Source organism: Erythrolamprus reginae, chromosome 1 (assembly GCF_031021105.1).
Source record: "Erythrolamprus reginae isolate rEryReg1 chromosome 1, rEryReg1.hap1, whole genome shotgun sequence".
Taxonomy (NCBI): Eukaryota; Metazoa; Chordata; class Lepidosauria; order Squamata; family Dipsadidae; genus Erythrolamprus; species Erythrolamprus reginae.
The window spans coordinates 86217663-86237703 of NC_091950.1; the positions used below are offsets into that span (position 1 = coordinate 86217663).

A 20041-nucleotide genomic window follows, 5' to 3' on the forward strand; every position below is an offset into this window, starting at 1 on the left:
GTCTGAACAAGCACAAGTGGTTTTCTTTGGAGATTTACCAGTCAACCTAGGTATTTATTTATTAATTCAACTTCTATGCCACACACTTCCAATGAGACGCAATGGGATATCTAATAATTGGCTAAAGATCTTGCCATAGTTTTACTGAAATGTAATATTTTATGACAGTGTTAATCTTTTGTAAATGAAGACAAATCAGGAACTCAAAGTACAGACTGTTAATAAAGACCTGGAATTTTTGCTGCATAGCTTCCACATTGTCGGCTTTGGGTTGAATGGTCTGGAAAATTTTCTCCTTGTCATCTATCCAAGACTGAAACTCTTCACAGGAGTTGTAATATTGATAGAGTTGGATTCTTTCTTGTAACTCTTTTTTCCTATGCTGTTTGGAAGAATTTAGAGATGCTTGAATCAGTGGGGGTTCCTCTAACCTTCTCCTACCGCAATCCTAGCGCATTGCTACATTTTGCAATGTCCCCTTGCGTGATTTTATTTCCATGCATGCTCAGAGCGATGATTTTACTTCTGCGCATGCTCAGAGAGCCAAAAATTGCAAAACAAATTACAAAAAATGATGGCAGCACACATGGACCAGCACTGGAGCCATCACGACAAAATTGTATCATCGGTATTGTATACGATATTGTATATCGGTATTGTATACAATTGTATCATTGTATTCCTGGAGCGGCGCAATGCGGATGCATTGATAGGAACCCATCTCTGGCTTGAATAAGCATGAAAGCATTGTGGATAAAGCAATAAAATTAATCAGAAATATCAACATCAATTTAAGAAAAATCCACATTTCTACACCCTTCATTCTACCCACCCATCTAATGATTATTATGAAAAAATAATACCTCAGCCATGATTTGCAGTTTTTCATACAGCAAAACAATGTTCTTCTGCCTTTTCCATATGTTTTCCATAATAAAGTGTGAATCAGAGCCAAGATGTCCAGTGAATGTAGGTTTGACAAGAGTCTGTGAAAGATAATGATTTGTTGGCATTTTAGCTACTCTCTGGTTGTTGATTTCTGAATTTGCTGCTGGCACAGATGCCCATCTGCTCAGAGAACTAGACACAAAATTCTATGTTCAATACCAAGTTCTATCACTCCCAAATGCTAAATACACTTAGTGCCAGCTTAATTGATATGTATCTATGGAGATATATTCTCATTCATCCAGGTCATGGTTGTCCCAAAGGTGTTTTTTCAAGAGGCAACTGGACTTGCTTCTCTTTCTTTGGAGCCATTTTACATCTCACCCAAGAAGCTCTGATTGGATGGTGGTGAATGGAAGGATTGATGCTACTTGCAGACAGCTGCCCATTTGCATTATTTTACAGCAGGGGTGTCAAATTAGCATCATCATGGAGGCATCACATGACGTCTTGAGACTCCCCCCTTCACTAAACTAGGCATGGGCGTGGCCAGCTCATGACGCAATCAGCCCACAAACCACAAGTTTGTCAGTCATTTTGTAGGGAATCATTGAAGCCACTTGAAGGTTTATCTGTGTTTTCAATTGTGCTTTCAGCAATTCTAAGAAAGCGCCACACCCATTTGCACTATTCTGGTGACCCTGAAAACATAAATAAACCTCCAAGTGGCTTCAACAACTCTCTAAAAGAATGCAGACGATCAGCTGTCTGCAAGGAGTATAAATCCTTCCATTTCCCACCATCCATTCAGAGCTGAAGAAGCTTATTGGATGAAAAGCGAAATGTCTTCAAAGAAAAAAAAATCAAATTGTCTCTTGAAAAAGCACTTTGGGACTTCATTCATATTTTTAAAGATTGATTAGTATTACAAAATAAGGTGCATCTAAAAGATAAGTTTATTAACCATAGAAACTTAAATATAGAAAAAAGATAAAATGAGACTCCCTTAAAACATTAAGCAAGCAATTTGGCAAAAAAAAAATGATTTGGTCATTAGGAGAATGAATAGGATCTAATCACAAAACAAAAACAAGTGTGGTTTTGTTTACATTATCCTATAATCCAAATAAATAGCATTTTCCTTCCTGGTTTGCAGTATGGCAATTTCTCATTTTATAAATTAAGCATTCAATATTATGGAGTAAGAAGAAATTTCATATGGAGAGAGATTTGATAGCTAAAATCTCAGGCCTTATATAGGTCCATGGAAGAAGGAAAATGTGCCAGTTGTAAAGAAAAATTTAATCAGAGATCCCAGGAACATAATTTATTTTAAATAAGTATGAACGAGGAGGGCAATCGGAGACGTGTCTGTTCATTTAGTGTTTCTCCAACTTGTCAACTTTAAACTTGCCAGGAGGGGATTCTGAGAGCTGAAGTCCACACATCTTAAAATGTCCAAGTTTAAAAAACACTGTTTTAAGTGCACTGGTAAGTTATATATTTTGGACAGACAGTTATGTAATCTTAAGAGATTGCCTGGGTGCTACATACCACTTGCTGTGCCACGGAATGGGCCTGTTCCTCCAAGTGGCTTATTTCTGTAAAATAAGCAGCAAGCTCCTTTTCCAAACGAAGGTGACGGTGCAACAAAGCTTCTGCGCTAGACTCATCTTTCCCATAATCTTTGCTGGCTAGGAGAGTATGTTTTTCCTGGAGCCAGGAGTCAACCTCATTAATATCTGCAAAGTACTGAAGGGAGAAACAAGATGGAGGTATTATGGTGGTACCCACAGATAACATTTGGACCGGGAGTCACTGCTCACAGTCACTCATGCCCTCATCACCTCGAGGCTCAACTACTGTAATGATCTCTACATGGGGCTACCTTTGAAAAGTGTTTGGAAACTTCAGGTCGTGCAGAATGCAGCTGCAAGAGCAGTTGCGGGCTTTCCCAAATATACCCATGTTACACCAACACTCTGCAGTCTGCATTGGTTGCCGATCAGTTTCCGATCACAATTCAAAGTGTTGGTTATGACCTATAAAGCCCTTCATGGCACTGGACCAAATTATCTCAGGGACTGCCTTCTGCTGGACGAAGCCCAGCGACCAGTTAGGTCCCACAGAGTGGGTCTTCTCCGGGTCCCATCAACTAAACAATGTTGCTTGGTGGGACCCAGGGGAAAAGCCTTCTCTGTGGTGGTCCCGGCCCTCTGGAACCAACTCCCCCCAGAGATTAGAATTGCCCCCACCCTCCTTGCCTTTTGTAAGCTTCTTAAAACCCACCTCTGCTGCCAGGCATGGGGGAACTGAGATACTCTTTCCTCCTAGGCCTTTACAATTTTATGCATGGTATGTCTGTCTGTATGTTTGGTTTTATAATAAGGGTTTTTAACTGTTTTAATATTGGATTGTTATATGCTGTTTTTATTACTGTTGTTACCCACCCCGAGTCTACAGAGAGGGGCGGCATACAAATAAACAAACAAACAAACAAACAAACAAACAAATAAATAAATAAATAAATAAACATTCCACTGCAGAATAATTTATGCAAAGGAAAAGAATCATTTGCTTAAATCCCAGTGTAGGCCTAGAGTTATATTTTGCTCACATTGGGGGGGGGGGGGGGGGATATCAAACTTGGTCAAAACTGATAGCATTCTAGAAGTGGGGGAAAAAATCCAAATTCATTCAGTATTTTTAAAAAATTATATTGAAACACAGAAAAAACATACTCATGTCAATATAAGTAAAACTGTATAGTAAAAAAAGGCCAGAAAATTGAGAACTGCTAGAACAATGCCTCCCATAAGTAACCTGGTCCTAAGCCTACATGGCTTAGGACCAGGTTACTTACGGGACTGTCTTCTGCCTCACGTATCCCAGCGGCTGGTCAGGTCCCACAGAGTTGGCCTTCTAAAGGTTCCATCAGCTAAGCAATGCTGGCTGGTGGGGACTAGAGCAGTGTTTCCCAATCTTGGCCACTTGAAGTTATCTGGACTTCAACTCCCAGAATTCCCCAGCGCTGGCTGGGGAATTCTGGGAGTTGAAGTCCAAATATCTTCAAGTAGCCAAGGTTGGGAAACACTGGACTAGAGTGTGTGTATATACACACACACACATACACAACTCTTCTAAAATTATACACATTGAACCTAATTTACTGTGATAGGGAAAAAAAAACCCAGAGCCCAGAAGGGAAAAAAAGAAAAAAAAATCATTTTTTTTCTACCAGTACTGCATACCTGACTAAAATTTTTCTACCAATTCTGTGTACCTGACCGTATCCATAGGAGTCCATCACTGATTCTAATCACTGCGCCACTGCGACTCTTAAATTATTAAAAATTATTAATAATTTCTTTCAACTTTTTTTTTTACCTTGTTTGGATAAAGGAGGAGACTGACTTACCTGTTGAATGAGAGCAGCTGTATCCAAGCGGATCTTACAACTAGTCATCTCATCTTGAAGCTGTTGCCACAATTGACGGATGTCTTTCAACTTCTTCTGAATCTTTTGGTTTGAAGGATTGTTCTGGCTTAACTCCTGGCCCTTGTAAATTATTTTTGAACACATTGCTTGATGGGAGTCACACTCAATTTGGAAAGACTGCCAGATAGAAATTGGGAGATTATTATTGGATGTTGCTCTCTAGAAAGCCAATAAGGTATAGTGGTTAAGGAATGGGAGTGGGGAATCTAAGTGTCTAATCCACCAAGGATGAATTAGGACCATAGTTCCCTCTAAGCTGAGATGTGCGCTGGGGCGCGAGAGAAACATAGAAATAGTGAGAGATATAAAGGATAGAGAGAAAGAGGGAGGGAAAGGGATGGAGGGAAAGAGAAAGGGAATGAAGGAGGGAGAGAAATAAAAAGAGATATAAAGGATAGAGAGAAAGGGAGGGAGAGAAAGGAAAGAGAGAAAAAAGGAGGGAGAGAAAGAGGGAATGACAGAGGGAGAAAGAAAGAGTGAGAGATAGAAAGGATAGAGAGAAAGAGGGAGGGAGAGAAAGGAAAGAGAAAGGGAGGGAGAGAAAGGAAAGAGATGAGAGAGGAAGGAGGAGAGAGAAAGGAGGGGGAGCGAATTATGGATGTCAGAACTCGCGTATGCGTGATAGTGCACGCCCACACTTTATTTATTTATTCATTCATTCATTCATTTATTCATTTATTCATTCATTCATTCATTTATTATTTATTTAGACTTCTATGCCGCCCAGTCCCGAAGGGACTGTAGCTCAGACACTATACTTTTCCGCCCACACTGGAATAAAATTAGAGGGAACACTGACTAGGACTAGCCATTTTTCCCTCAGATCAACCTATGTACAGAAAAAAGGGGGGGACTTTTGGGGAAGGAATGATGAATTGAAGCAAAGACCAAGGAACTTATGAGTAGATTGGAATCTCTCTTGCTAAGGAAAGGATGGGAGATTACCCACATGTACTTTGGACAGCTGTTCCTCACAAGGAGATTACAAGATAGCAGTTTTCAAAGGGTTAATAGTATGTGAAATGACCTTGGAACACAGGAATAAGAGACATTGCCTAGGAAATGAAGAAATAAAAAGTGGGGGAGCGTGCAGTTGAGCAATGGGCAGAGAAAAAAGTTTAGAAGGGATCCATTCTAACTTATCAGACGGTAAAAAGAGAAGGCAAAAACTTTTTTACTTTCAGATTTGCAAAAATTCTTACCATAAATGAAGCCTTACAATAAAGTAGAATTATTCATCTTATTATATTTCCTGTCTGGTCTACTTAGAACATTGGCAGCAGCCACAATATTAATATCAGTAATGATTTTCTATAAAAAGATTATGCCCCAAAATAGTGACAAAATGATATAGAGATAGTTTCAAGTTGACAGGGAATGGCTTAGAAAAGAATGCTTGAGTGGATCCACAAAAAAAAAGTCTGAGGTTTTAAAATTTAAAAGAAAAATACAAATGATAAAAGAGGAAAATGACCTGTATTTTTTTTACGCTATAAACAAAAGAGGCTTATTAAAGCCTTGAATAAATCTGTATGATGGAATAAAGAAGAAATGACAAGAAATAAAATCATATGACAATATTTGAATGAACTAAGACTATTAGAAGTAAGAGGAAGAAATATAAAGTTGGTTTATTTGACCAAGGTTTAAACATGATATATTATTTCTTTTGGCAAAGTCCTTATGGATTTTTTTTTTTACACCAGTACTTAAAATATGATTCTTATGGATTTGTGGTGAAGAGATGCTGTGTTTGGCACTTTTAGAGGAGATGGAGAATTACTAAATTTGTTTAAACTTGTGATGAAGACTGGAAATTACTTCTTTGTATATTTCTTTTCCTTTGTGATAGTCTTACATTTCTCTTTCTTTTCTTTCTTTTTTCTTGTGCTTTAGATATAGATTTAATTGGATTTGTATGCTGCCCCTCTCCAAGAACTTTTTACTCTTCCTTTCCAATCTCTTTTCTTTCTTTAAGTTTTAAAGTAAGAAAATAGTTTTTACTATCATAACCAAAATTATTAATAAAACTATATAGAAATAGCAGGAAGAAGGAAGGCAATATGTCCTCTTTCAGATTTAAGAGAAATCTAAGTAAAGTGATACCTCTACTTAAGAACTTTTCTACTTTTCTAGTGTTCAAGATTTTTTTTGCCTCTACTTAAGAATAATTTTCTACTTAAGAACCTGAGCCCAGAAAAATTTCCCAGGAAATTTGAGAGCTACATGAAGGTCTGGCCAGTTTCCTGCCATTCCCCCTTTAATCCCGGCCATCTCAGGCTTTTCTGGGCTGCCAGAGGAGCCTTTCGGTGGTGCTTAAGGAAGCTTTGGCAGTCTAGAGCGAACAAAGCATTTTCCTTTCTCTGGGTGCTTGGAGAGGGAATAAATCTCTGCCATCACCCCTTTCTCTGGGCGCTGCCTCAGAGTCCCTCTTTTTAAAAAAACCCTTAAAGTTTTGGATTTTTTAAATTCCCCTTACCTCACCTTCTTCCTTCGGCAGCGACTGTCTTCCTCCTCTTCTTCCTCTGCCTCCCACCCAAATTCTGAGCTTTTATTTCTTTCCTAATGGGTTTGCATGCATTATTCACGTTTACATTGATTCCTATGGGAAAAATTGCTTGTACTTAAGAACGTTTCTACTTAAGAACTTGGTCACAGAACGAATTAAGTTTTTATGTAGAGGTACCACTGTAATTAGGAATGCTAGTGAAGATTTTGTTTTCTTCCTGTCTGTAATGCCACCTTATGGCTTCATCAGCAATAACAATGAGAAATATAGTGTCACCATTCCATTCAGAGCTTTTCTATGGCTTTCTATTAAAGTTGCACAAATGATAAAGAAAATATATTTTACCAACCTTATGGCTTTGGAGAGAGGCTGAAATATGAGTGAGATCATCCTCCAAAGTTCCCATTTTCACTAATTTCCACTTGTCAGACAACCATTTCTCTTCTTCTTCACACTCATGGAAAAATTCAAAAAGCTTCAAAGCCCCTTCCAACTGACGTTGCCTGAATCAAATAAATAAATTATGTACTTTAAAAGGGTTACATCTGGAGATTATTTTGGTTTTTTTTAGTATTTTATTATATTTTATTATTAAAATATAAAATATAGTACAGTTTCAGCTTTACTTTTACTTCAGAATCATACAAAAAATAAACTAAGGAAAAATCTTTTAAACATTTAATAGAATAGAATAGAATTTTATTGGCCAAGTGTGATTGGACACACAAGGAATTTGTCTTGGTGCATATGCTCTCAGCGTACATAAAATAAAATATACATTTGTCAAGAATCATGTGGTACGACACTTAATGATTGTCATAGGGGTCAAATAAGCAATGAAGAAGCAATATTAATAAAAATCTTAGGATATAAGCAACAAGTTACAGTCATACAGTCAACATGGGAGGAAATGGGTGAAAGGAATGATGAGAAAAACTAGTAGAATAGAAGTGGAGATTTAGTAGAAAGTCTGACAGTGTTGAGTGAATTATTTGTTTAGTAGAATGATGGCATTTGGAAAAAACTGTTCTTGTGTCTAGTTGTCTTGGTGTGCAGTGCTCTGTAGCGACGTTTTGAGGGTAGGAGTTGAAACAATTTGTGTCCAGGATGTGAGGGGTCAGTAAATATTTTCCCCGCCCTCTTTTTGACTCATGCAGTATACAGGTTCTCAATGGAAGGCAGGTTGGGAGCAATTGTTTTTGCTGCTATAAATTGATTTGGTAAAATTTTGTTTCTATATTTCTGTTTTCCTTCTCTTAGAAAAATCTCATGCGTGTCACAAAATTGAAATATATTAAATAAAAGATAGCTGTGTAAAAAAAAAACCCTTGGATTATTTCCATAAGAAGTTTTGTTCATGGACAACATTAAAGAAAATGGAAACTTTCAGATGCGGGTTTCCTCAGATGTATGACATCTCCAATAAAATGGAATTTTGAGGAAACTCAAGCCTCGGAGTATTATTGTGTTGGAGGGTATTACTTGAAACTCTGACACATACAGAATCCCAATCCAAATTCAGGATATTTTTCTTTTTGCAGAGTAAATCAAAGTATTCAACAATATTTACAAGAATTGTACCTTGTTTGGCAGGAATCTTGAAGATTCTGATGTAGCCGATGAAGCATCTGATATTTGGCTTGAAGCATATCTGGTTTGACAGGCTTCCTTTGTATTATATCTTTTGTTCTTTCAGCAATGTACATGATGCTTTCCTCAAGAGAAGAGATTTGGGAGGCAACTAATTTGTGCTTTTGCAATAATTCCACTGCTTCTAAGAGCTCCTTGCCACAATCCTTAGAGCTTACTAATATCTAGAAACAGAATGAAAGAAAAATATTTGGTATGCTTTTCAGCTACTTGATTGCAGGTAATTCCCAAATTCATACATAGATTGTAAAATAACATGTTAAATAATTTACTACAATTGGTTCGTTTCATACATTGTACTAAGCCACAAGCCATGATTTACAAAAGATAGTGACTAATTTTATCCTTATTACACATCAAACTCAAAACAAGTGAATTTTATCAGTATGATCTAAGTCAATGAAGTAATTTTACCATAGATGCTTAGTATGATAATATCAACTTGCTAAATCCTGACAACATCTGTTACATATTTCTATATGAAAAGAAATATAAGAAATCACGGAATGGTCACATGCTCTACAAACACCCTTTTCTAATCTGGTGCCCTCTAATATTTGAGGGAGCAGAAGAAGAATTGTGAAACAACCAGAGTGGAAAAGTTTGACTTATGCTACTTGACATACATTCTGTGATGATTTCTTTAATACTAGTAAAGAAAGTCCACGGGAAGGACTTGATAAACAAAAGTGCCAAATCCAGTTAAACACCTAGCTGTCAACAACAACAACAACAATAATGATAATAATAATGATGATGCTGATAACAATAACAATAACAATAACGGTAATAAATATTGCCATCTGCTGATGAATGAGATCTATCTTGTGCTATGATGAAATGTCTAACAGGGAAAGTGAAAGAAGAAAGAAAATTATTGCAAAACAAAATATTCAGACTAGCAAGGAGGTGATAACCTTGGTACTCATCTGTTTTGAAAATCTTCAAATTTGCTACTCAACACATTTTGACATGAATATTTTGTCCTGGTATTCATTGTTTGCTTGGTATTTGATGCACAAGCTAGAATTTGTTGATGTCAACTGCCTTGTGACTCACTATATTATTCCTTATGGGGAAAATATTTTTGATACTCATTGTTTTTGGTACTCATTGCATCTCCCAGAACCAATTAGCGTTGGTTCTAGATGAATACCAAGGTACAACTATATGTGAATGACTTGGAGTATGAGTCTTAATTTTGCTAGCTATAAATGCTTTCAAGCTTCTATTATCAATGTAGAATTTTACATAAATCCATATGGTTCCTATTTTTTTGTCTGCTTCAAAAGGCTTTATATGTACCAGGCTCTGTCGTAGAAAAAAACCAAACCAATTAATAATGCTTGCTGGATTTGCACAATATTCCTTCCTACGTATCATTTGTTTTCAATGTACAATCTTCTAATTTAATGGAGGTAATCCCTCTAAAGAAATGTCAATAGATTTTAATGAGTACTGGTAGTTACAATCTATGGTTTAAGTTCAAATTCTAATTCCAGATACCCCCTCTGCATAACACATCCTTATTCGTTCTCTTTCCATAGGCTATGAGTTGGAAGCATTCATTAAAGACCATAGCCACCAATGTTAATCTTTAGAAAAAATAACTCAATATACCTGCACTTCTTTAAGTTCTTCCACAATGGTGTCAATGTCCCTCAAAATGACTAGCACTTCCTGCATCTTTCCCATAGCGTCTTTTTGTCTTTTGAGATGGTCCCAGAGATCTTGCCATTGATGAATGATGTCTATTTGCCTGCGAAGAGAGAGAGAAAGAAAATGATATCACAAGACTTCACTAATGGACAGTTTAAGTTACCCCATAGTCTGATGCCATTACATGATATATTTCTAAATGTCTTATTTATAACACCAGCTGCTGTGGGGAAACACCAAGTTTAATCCAGTGGGAAAATGCAACTTCAAATTGCAATATTCATTAGCAATTCTGATTTTTTTTCTACTTCTAGCTTGATCATCTGGTGATATGTGAAAAAGTGAATTGTAGAACAATGTGGAAGAAGAGCCTCATAATAGTCCATGTGGAATTCTTTTTTCCTTTTTTTCTCTTGCCCTCTGGGACTTAGTGTAGCTGAATTAGTTGGACAGTGCCCATGGCCCAGCTCAAAAAAGTCATGATTTTCAGGTGCAGCATATCAGGTGGAAATACTATGTGCTGAAGTGGGAAAGCCAAGTGTTTTGCAGATAAGATCTCCAGAACTGGCCAGGGCAAAGAAAAGATGCACAGGACAAAATTGGCTTAGGGAGTGCAAAGGAATTTTAAATTCTGGCAGCAGCTTAGAAGAGAAGCAATCAAAACTGAGTATAGAAAACAGCCAGCAATCAAAGCATCCAAATGTAGTTTGACTAAAGGAATTTTAGGATTCAGATAAAGAAGAAAAGAAGACAAGGAGAAGAAATGTGTGCAGCAAAAGAAAGGACAAGAAAAAGAAATGGCAGGGGAAGCAAAATAAATGTACAAAAATTTACACATATACACATACAGTAATAATAATAATTAATAATAATTCATTAGATTTGCATGCCGCCCCTCTCCGAAGACTCATAGAAACATGGAAATCCACAGAAAAGCATAGGCTACATTAAGGCAAGAAAAAGAAATCTACATAATTCAAAACTAATTGAATGTTATATATAACATATGCAAATAAGATTAGAAAGAATTGTGTAAATAGATAAACACAACAACATCTTCATCCCTTTGTAGACATATTAGACTTTAATTGTGTAATTTTGAAATTGTAAACGCTTGCATTATATTAGCAGCTTGCTCATATTTTGTTCTTTCATATTTTACTCACTAAGGTGTTTTAATATTGTGATTGCCCTTTATTCTTATGTCTTTATCATCTATCCTAACATTTTTGTTATTGGAAGAATACATAATAGACCGGTAATACAATCAGTTAAATCTACTCTTTCCAAAGATGGAGGTTGCATTAATTCATGCTAAACTATCACCTGTGCTGTTTTCAGTCTCTCCAACACCATCTATGAGTACTGCCCCAATCTGAAGGCATCCTACTCACTTTTTGGTAATCAAGGCCTTGTCTTGATAGTTCTCCTGCATGATTTCAGCAGCCATTGTAGACAAGGCTTTGAAGCGCTGGTCTTGGGGAAGCATGTCTGCTTCAATTGCGTCTAGTTTCCGAGTGTTTGCCTGAAGCTGTTCTACATTGTCAGGTTGCCAATCATCCTGCTTTTTGATGATCTCTGTCATGTTCCTCAAATAGGCCTCACGAATGGCTGCTTTCTTTAGAAACATCTGGACCTGTTGCTCAACTTTCTCAAGTCTTAACAGCTCCTGCAATATTGCTTTTCCTCGACTGCTCTCTGCTTTCTCCAAAGCAGTCCATTCTTTTTCCAGATCTCTTAAAGTTCTTCCTTCAGGGGGAACATAAGCACGCTGATTGTTGACTTGCTGTTTGGTCCGTATGTGGAAAAAATTGGCTTCAATTATTCCCTTCTCGCGGTATTTGGGCGGTTTCTCCATAGTGCGGAAGACCTTAAAATTATTCATGAGTAAGTGCATTTTCTCCAGAGAATTGGGGAAGGAACGGTCATCCAGTTCTGTCACTTTGAGTTTTATCCATTTCAAGAGTTCAAAGATCATGTGTTCATACTGGAATTTCAATTCATCTGTCTCCTTCAGGCAAAACACGATCTGCAGAAAGATCAAACATAACATGTATTTTTCTCTCTTGATCAGTAGAATTTTACATGCATTTTCAGCATAATCAAGTTTCATCCAAGAGTGTTTTTTTTAAAAGTTACTTTAAAAAAACTTTAATTTTTTTTAAAAAGAAATTGTTCCATGAGCAATTCACTATAGGATCTTAGTCTTCTGCTAAAATCAGCAATTGTTAATTGGACCAGGACCATCTCTACATTAATATACATTCAACATAGTCCTGACTGAAATTTTCTTCCAAAATGTCTCTTGGATGTAAAGAAAAAAACACCAAAGTGCAATATGTATGATTAAATATTTTTTGTAAATTTAGTTTAATCACACAGTGCTGGAAACAAATAGATTGTGTTCAGACAAAATTACCCAGAAGAAAATGCAAATAGCAATTAAAATAATGTGTAATTATTTATACCCCTTCTAGATGAATGGAAAGCCTTCCACTGAAGACCTGTATGCTGCATGAGTCCAAAAGAGGGCAGTGAAAATATTTACTGAACCCCGCATCCTGGACATAAACTGTTTCAACTCCTACCCTCAAAACGTCACTACAGAGCACTGCACACCAAGACAACTAGACACAAGAACAGTTTTTTTCCTGAACGCCATCACTCTGCTAAACAAATAATTCCCTCAACACTGTCAAACTATTTACTAAGTTTGCACTATTATTACCACTATTTTTTCCCCATAATTCCTATCACCCATTTCCTCCCACTTATGACTATATGACTGTAACTTGTTGCTTGTATCCTTAAGATTTTTATTAATATTAATTGTTTCCTGATTGCTTATTTGACCCCTATGACAATCATTAAGTGTTGTACCTCATGATTCTTGACAAATGTATATTTTATTTTATGTACACTGAGAGCATATACTGTACACCAAAGACAAATTCCAATCACACTTGGCCAATAAAGAATTCTATTCTATTCTATTCTATTCTCTGCAAATGGCTACTCTAGGCCAGTGCATTGAATACGTGTTCCATTCTCAAGGTGCTAAGAAGCCATAATCTATCAGTTCCAAGTTGCAGATGTTACCATGTTATAGGAGTTCAGGTAAGTTTCATTTTAACAGCATCTGTACTTCCTTAGACATTTTTTGACTAAGGAAATCTATGTGTTCCATGGATAAAGGAATCCACATTCTCTTTGGCCTGCAGAAATTATTTACTTAAGCCATACCAGACATTAGGAATGCTTATTATAGCAAAATAACAATACACTGACTTTAGCAAGCCTTTTCTGGACTGTCTGACCCTGCTTCTGCCTGGAAAAGTAATGGTAGTAGAATGACACATAGGTCATGATGGATCTCTCATCTGGAAATGGCACTGCTACATCTTCAGCATCCAACAACTTCAAGATTCCCAAGTGCTTCTCCGCCACAGTGAAGGCATTATTTAGATTAATTATGGGCTGGTGACGCTGCAGGGAGCTGTATTGTATAAGATCAGGTCTGAAAAGATCAAAAATAAAAACAAGTAAAATATATTTGGAATCAGCTCCCCACGGAGATTTGTACTGCTGCCATTCTTCTTGCCTTCCACAAGAGTCTTAAGACTTATTTATGCCGCTAGATTTGGGGCAATTAGACCCTAGCCCCCTGGCTGATGAATGTTACCTATGATTGTTGTTTCAGTGGCTATGATTGTTTTTTTTTTAATAATACTGGGTTTTATAGTTTAGTACACTTAGTTTTAAATTAATTGGATTTAGACTATTATATTATATTGTTCTTCTTTTTTATGTGTTGTATGCCACCCCAAATCTTCGAAGAGGAGTGACATATAAATATAAATAAATAAATAAATAAATAAATAAATAATATTTGTATCTTTTTTATATTATTGTAAGCCACCCTGAGAGAAGGAGATTATGTGTAGAAAATGCAAGGAAGTGGACATATGCATTTCCACCTTACAATTTTTAGAAATTTGCTAGAGTTTGTAGGGATGTCAGATGTAGTGTAATACAATATTTATGGAGTAAAGGTGCAATTGCAAAAACTCTAAGTAGTACATAATTGACCCTGACTCTTGTAGCTCTCCAATGACTCATCTCAAAGGCATGCTTCCTTGGATCTTGAAGGTAGCAACTGATAGCTTATTCTTTATGACATTATTCAGTTTCTTATCTTGTTATAACTTGCTCTGACAGGTATCATAATTCAGCAAAAAATAAGAAATGCTTCCTATATCTGTTCTGAACTTCTGGCTGTTCACATTTGTAGGGTGATTATTGATTCTAATGTTACAGAATATATATACAGTATATTATATTGTATATATTATATTGCATAGTAGAATACAATTCATTAGAATAATGGATTCCAAATAATATACAGAGAGACAACAATTCACCCTACTACTCATAATTAGCTAAAGTTTCATTGTGTTCCTTCCAAATGAAAATAATTTTCTGTTATCTTTCAGTACTTTTCTCAATTATACAGAAATTATATATCAGAACACTTAGGAAAGATGGAAATCATACTTTTCCTTACCTGTGAGCATGAATGAGGGCATTGAAAGCTAGCCCATCATTCCAGCTTTTGGAAAAGTCTTTCACGTTGACATTAGAATAGCTGGCTGTCTTACGTTGGCACCAAACCAATAGAGCTTCATTAGAAGAAAGAGCATCAACTCTGGATCCAAATTCATCCTAGAAAGCCAACAAGGCAAGAGCATTCATAGGATAATCTAAATATGAATCAGCAAAATTAAAACTCCACAAAAAGCAAAACAGACCAAAAAGTTTAATAGCTAGCAACAGGAGTGCATGCAGATTTAAATTATAGTTAATTATATGGTTATTAAAGGAAAAGTTCTCCTGTCCATATATTTCTGACTCTAGCAGGTGGTGCTCATCTCCATTTCTTTCAACTAATTAATTAATTTTGTGTGGGAAATCGTGTTTACCTGTCCACCAAATACATTAAATTGAAATTGCTCAGCAATAAGCTTGGACCTAAGTTCTTAGGACTGTTTTCAACACTGAAGGTAATTAACCCAACAGTGGTTCAACTTAACCTCCCGGGCCTATTAGGGAAAATGCATCTAGTCTTCCAAAGTAGTTTGTTGAAAACTGAGACCACAAGACCATCCAGTGCCTAAACCGATGGTAGTGCAAGGGGAAACCCATTATGAGGTTACAAAAATTTTGGACTCCAAATTGCATAGGGGTCACTTACAGTATTTGGTCCATTAGAAAGGGTACCCTTTGTCTGAATCTACCTGAGTTAAGACCTGGGATGTGAAGACGGATAGGCTAGTGAAACAAATCCATGATACATTTCCTAAAGGGTTCTCCTGGGGTTGGGAGAGACAGTTAGGGAAGACTAGACTAACATCCTACATTTCTCTCATTTCAGAGCTGGGAGGGGGAAGGGGAGCCTATCAGCCCTGGAGGCTGTTGTGGTTGGCTCTGGCCCAGCTCCTGCCCCAGGGAATGTGGAGGTGGATGCAGGGGAAACTTCAACATGACATAGGCCTGTGTTATTGCTGACAGAGTCAGTTCAGAGTTTAGTTTCCTTGGACGAAGAAGAAGGTGGGAGTGACTTGGAAGAGGGGGGCTTGGCACACAGCCCAGACAGTCAATCTTCATTATCTTCTATTGATTCGGATGAAGACGTCTTGGACCCAAGCAAGAATTATGCGTAGAAGAGACCAAGTAAGGACATATTACCGGAGATAAGAGCGGCCACCTGTGTTTGGGTGGGGCTCCAGTAATTAGGACTGCTGCTATAAATAGCAGCATGTGGGTTTGGCCGTTGTGAAAAAGTATCTGATCGCAGTTTTTCAGGAATCGTGCCTTGACTTTGTTTGTTGATTTTTCACGTCTTTGAAACCAACGCAGAGCAAAATGTGTGGGTGTTTCACTTCGTGGAAGAAGAAGGGGTGTGAAGTTTCTTCACAGCTGCTAGCTAAGTACTTAAAGACTGATTAAGGGAAATTGTACAGACTACCCGGTTGTTTTGGGATGAGTGCTCTTTGCAATAAAAAAAGAGTGCTTAGTTTATTTTGAATTTTGTGATAAAGAACATTGTTTTGAATGTGTGTGTCTGAAATTTGTATCCTTGAATTTTCGGGAGGCTCCTACCAGAGAGCCCAGCAGAACAGAGGGCATCTTTTATTTTGGATCTTCAGGGCTGCCGCACTTTGCGGATGGCATGCAGCGGGAAATGGGAGGGGGTGTTGGATAGAGACAGGGTGAGATGTGTAGCCATAACAATATTCTTTTCCCTGAGAGTCAAGGATGGTCAGTCTACACCTGGAAAGGTGTGACTGGGAAGCCACTCCAGTTGGGACAGGGACATGATTGGACCATGTGATGGACATGTGGATGCAGGGGAAGGGACTTTGACATTAAATTGGGTGGGGAAAACCCAGAGGCCTTTCAGATTCAGGGTTGCCCAAATGTGCCAATATGACATCTCTAATAAAATGGAACTTTGAGGAGAATGCCTGCCTTGGAGTTTTACTTCTGCTGGGGGTGTTTGAACCCTTACAGTCAGGACACATCTACTTGAAATTCCTATCCCCCTGGCAACTTGGGAGCAGGTCACGGAAACTTCATGAGTTGATACATACTTCTCTCCTATGATTAATAATTAGCTGTAAATACAAAATTTAGTTGGTTTTTTTTAATGCCATTGCTCCACCTCTCCAAGGGTTCAGAAGTCTCAAGAGTGACAAAGTTTATCTTATTTTTAGATCACTGGTTACTGATTTCAGTGATTATATTGATATAGATGTGTAGAATATTAACTTAAACATTTCACCAATTTTGTATGAAGGCCCTCTGATCCTGGATCTATAGGAGAACAATATCATACAATTTCCTGCAGACAGTACAATCACCTCTATGCTTCTTTTCAGTCTTAAGTGTTGTATCAAAGTTTGGATTGTTGGAAAATTGTCAAGCTAACAGGTTAAATCAGAAAGAAAAAAGTGAGGAGTTTTTAAATTACAATTTTACCTTGTCAAGACTGATCAATGAAATTTGAAATCGGAGGATAATTATCCACATTAATCCAAGGATAAGGGTCTGGTCTCCATCTACTATGTTTTCTGGTCCAATTAGCTTCACATGTAACTGCTGAATACACAAGAGGCTTTTATCATTAGTGTGTTTATAAATGTCTCTGAGAATTTTTTTTAAAAAAGTGGGTAGTAGTGGTGGTCAACCAGTACATTTAGGAATAGGTCTTGGAAAATATGTGAAACATAGAGATAAACTTTTCTCCATCTTTGCTACCCTTCTTAATATGCATGGTTTTCATCAACTGGATATGTGCGATTAACTTATTTTCAGAAGTGACTACATTTTTAACAGGTTTTTCCCCTCCCCATCATGAAAGTGAAGGTGCAAGATATTGAAACTCATCAGTAGATAGGACCATATCATTGACAATATGACTTTCCATCTTCCCATCCCAATAAAAACTTGATTAGTGCCTACTATAACCCAAATCTTATACCTCACCTTAGATTTGAGGAACTGAATGGCTTTGCTATTGTTCTCCAAAAAGTGAACTCTCATCTTGCCTTTGTTTGGCCTGGGTAGTTGTTCGGAAGATAGTAGCTCCAAAAGATGCAGGAGATGAATACCATCTTTCAGTTCAGTGTAGAGATCTAGAATCTTAACGTTTGCCTACAAAATTAAAGGATCACAAATAAAGTAAACAACAATAACATGATGTTATGTTCTTAATGCTATCTTGCTTATGAAAATTGTGATATGAAGCTGATATTGGACTAGTGGTTACCCAACTGCTCAATAATAAGCAGGAGAGAGGCAATGCTTTAATTATCTTGACCTAACAGGCAGTGATGGGCTACCAAATTTTTTACTACCACACCGTGGGCGTGGCTTATGCATTTTGTTTCAACATCTTTCAGTGCAAATTGGGTGCTCTGGGGTGGAGCTCCAAATTTTGCTACCGGAACTGCGTTCCTGACCGTTCCCATAGGAGCCCATCACTGCTAACAGGTAAAAGCTATAGAGAAGTGGTTCTCAACCTGGGGGGCAGGGCCACTTTGGGGATTGGATGACCATTTCACAGAGGTCATGTAAGACCATGAAAAAAGACAAATTTCTCATGGTGTTAGGAACTAACACTTCTATTCTGGCGCCTTGGAACATATTGTGGTGCCTTGGAACTGTTGTAAGCCACCCCAAGTCTACGGAGAGGGGCAGCATACAAATCTAACAAATCATTATCATTATCACTATCACTACCACTACCACTATCACTAACACTATCATTATCATTATTTTACAATCTGATTAATCAGACATTTACAGTGGGGGCTGTTCCTCTGACCTTCCTGCCAATCAGCTTAAAGCTCTGTTGGGAGAATTGATGTTAGACTTATGGTTGGAAGTTACCACAATATGAGGAACATGAGTATTAGAAAGGTTGAGAATCACAGCTATACAGAAAACGGCATGTTCAGATACCCTATTATGAAGTTCTGTTTCTAAGACTTTTCTGCAGAGTGTTGTTCTAGCTGTTTTACAGTTTTAAAAACAATGAATGAATCCCAGATTAAGTTGATTAGTGAAATTAGGCAGAAGAATTTGTTAACATAAAACAAAAGTGTTTAAAGGGATCATCTACAAAGAACATTACAAGAAAGCTACCTACACTGTGTTTGTAGAAAATATTGTTCAGCCAGTTGGTAAATGTTTTTTTCTGCATGATCATACGTTGTGCTTGCAACTTCTTGAATTGGCCTTGTACATATTCTTCCTCCATGGTGACCTAAAAACAAGAATACTCCAACATGACTGCAACATAATCAGATGTCCCAATTTACTGCCAATTCCCTTGAGGTCTTGGCCTGATTCCTCCTTTACATCATATTCATTGGACATAGTATTATTTTTTTCTGGGTAAAAGTATTGTTTCTTGTGAATAGGAAAGAAAGACCTATCCACTAATAATACATGTCAACCAAAAGATCTTTTGCAGACACTTAAGTTGGATAAAAATATTAAGGTCTTTAGGTTATTATTGCTTCATAATGAAATGATCTTTTAGTATAGATGAATTGGGTTTTTTTCTGGTGGTGGTGAGATATTATCATAAACACCCAAGGATCTTGGGATTGCAACAGGTAGTAAATTAAATACATTAATGTCTTCATGATAAACATGTACACTGGAAACACTTCAATGGTACTAAATAACACAACATCTAACCTGTGATGAATATTAAACTTAACATTTGAAATGTCTCAACAAAATAAATTATTATAGAAAACATTACAAAGAACTATGTGATCCATAAGAAGACACCATCTCTGAATTATTACATTAACAGCAAAACATTTAGGAAGAGATATGGTCTTGTTAAGAAGCCCATATGGGCTTGGAATTATAGAATCTGGAAAGCAGAAATCAATCCTAGGCAATTTTGTAGTAAGAAAAATACTTATATTGATAAAATTTAATTTATTACTTTTAAAAATAACATTGGTTGTTAACAAAAGTTGGTTGGTTGATTGATTAATTGATTATGTGCTGTTAAGATTTTGCCAACTATTTGTGACTACACTGATACACAAATGAAGGCAAATATACGTATCCCACAACCACATTGTAGAATCCAATCTGTGTCAGTCACTGGGACCAGAGGTTCAGTCTTCTAAGCCTTTGGAGCCCACTCTCAGGGAACTTCCCTCACACCAGAATCCTGCTACATTGATATATTTTCTCCATGATGAGCTGTTCCTAACCTGGTCGTTCAGATCTTCCAATGGGGAACTCAT

General features: G+C 37.0%; 1 protein-coding gene across 1 annotated transcript in view; it reads right to left on the bottom strand.

The window, feature by feature from the left end:
* The window catches only part of SPTBN5 (spectrin beta, non-erythrocytic 5), a 138291-nt gene extending 118250 nt beyond the window's left edge, over window positions 1–20041 (bottom strand). The window contains exons 1-14 of the mRNA XM_070740867.1: window positions 20009–20041; window positions 18916–19032; window positions 17751–17918; window positions 17244–17360; window positions 14770–14927; window positions 13494–13722; window positions 11600–12234; window positions 10167–10305; window positions 8478–8710; window positions 7246–7399; window positions 4307–4546; window positions 2443–2640; window positions 1467–1589; window positions 230–382 (exon numbers count right to left, since the gene is read on the bottom strand). Coding sequence (XP_070596968.1) covers window positions 230–382; window positions 1467–1589; window positions 2443–2640; window positions 4307–4546; window positions 7246–7399; window positions 8478–8710; window positions 10167–10305; window positions 11600–12234; window positions 13494–13722; window positions 14770–14927; window positions 17244–17360; window positions 17751–17918; window positions 18916–19032; window positions 20009–20041 — 2697 coding nt within the window. The remainder of the gene's footprint in view (window positions 1–229; window positions 383–1466; window positions 1590–2442; window positions 2641–4306; window positions 4547–7245; window positions 7400–8477; window positions 8711–10166; window positions 10306–11599; window positions 12235–13493; window positions 13723–14769; window positions 14928–17243; window positions 17361–17750; window positions 17919–18915; window positions 19033–20008) is intronic.